At 60.3% G+C, this 1,162-nt stretch overlaps 1 protein-coding gene across 2 annotated transcripts in view; it reads right to left on the bottom strand.

The window, feature by feature from the left end:
• The window catches only part of LOC130587440 (helicase SRCAP-like), a 7,229-nt gene extending 6,602 nt beyond the window's left edge, over nucleotides 1-627 (bottom strand). The window contains exon 1 of one of the 2 annotated variants that reach the window (XR_008966795.1): nucleotides 104-224. Coding sequence is in view for 1 of the 2 variants with exons in the window: in XM_057388414.1 (XP_057244397.1) it covers nucleotides 393-583 (191 nt within the window). In the remaining variant the exon portion in view is untranslated. Of the gene's footprint in view, nucleotides 1-103; nucleotides 225-392 lie in introns of those variants that run through there. The other variant, XM_057388414.1, reaches the window with a different exon arrangement.
• Nucleotides 628-1,162: the final 535 nt, after the last annotated feature.

The raw sequence follows: 1,162 nt of genomic DNA, 5'->3' as shown, positions 1-1,162 counted from the left end.
CTGTCCGATCTGGTGTCACCTGTCCTGGGGCTGCCCAGGTGAGTTCATAACACCCACACCATCACTCAGGTGAGTCCCTCACCTGTCCAGGTGTGTCCCTCACCTGTAAATGTGCACGTCCCGTGTCTGTCCAATCCGGTGTCACCTGTCCTGGGGCTGCCCAGGTGAGTTCCCATCCCCTCAGGTGAGCACTCAGCTCACAGGTGAGCCCATAACTCCCCTACAATCACTCAGGTGTGCCCAGGTGTATCCAGGTGTGCCCAGGTGTGTCCCTCACCTGTAAATATGCACATCCCGGGTCTGTCCGATGCGGTGACACCTGTCCTGGGGCTGCCCAGGTGAGTTCCCCATCCCCCCAGGTGTGCCCAGGTGTGCCCAGGTGTGCCCCTCACCTGTAAATATGCACATCCCGCGTCTGTCCAATCCGGTGACACCTGTCCTGCGCCTGTGCGTCCATGGTGGGGTTCCAGTCCGAGTCGTAGAACACCACCGTGTCGGCCCCGGCCAGGTTGACGCCGACGCCGCCCGAGCGCGTCGAGAGGATGAAGCAGAAAATGCGTTTGTCGGCGTTGAAGCGCTCCATCAGGGCCTGCAAACGGGGACAGGTGAGGCCAGGAAACACCTGGAGCACACCTGAGACACCTGGGGAACACCTGGGGCACACCTGAGACACCTGGGGAACACCTGGGAACACCTGAAGGGGCTGGGAGCGGTTTTGGGGTAATAGGGAGTGAAAAAATGGGGAAATTTGGACACCTGGGGCACACCTGAGATACCTGGGGAACACCTGGGAACACCTGGGGAACACCTGGATGGGCTGGGGGTGGTTTTGGAGGAGAAAAAAGTGAAAAAATGGCAGAATTTGGACACCTGGGCACACCTGGGAGGGCCTGGAACGGGGACAGGTGAGGGTGGGGCAGGTGACACAGCTGGGAACACCTGGATGGGCAGGTGACACACCTGGGGCACACCTGGGGAACACCTGGATGGGCTGGGGGCGGTTTTGGGGTAATAGGGAGTGAAAAAATGGCGAAATTTGGACACCTGGGCACACCTGGGAGGGCCTGGAAATGGGACAGGTGAGGGCGGGGCGGGTGACACACCTGGGGAACACCTGGATGGACAGGTGACACACCTGGGACACACCTGGATGGACAGGTGA

Source organism: Malurus melanocephalus, unplaced genomic scaffold, assembly GCF_030028575.1.
Source record: "Malurus melanocephalus ecotype Western Australia unplaced genomic scaffold, MMel_1.1 scaffold_1910, whole genome shotgun sequence".
Classification (NCBI taxonomy): Eukaryota; Metazoa; Chordata; class Aves; order Passeriformes; family Maluridae; genus Malurus; species Malurus melanocephalus.
The sequence above is the reverse complement of the archived record's forward strand: the minus strand, read 5'-3'. Positions and strand labels throughout refer to the sequence as shown.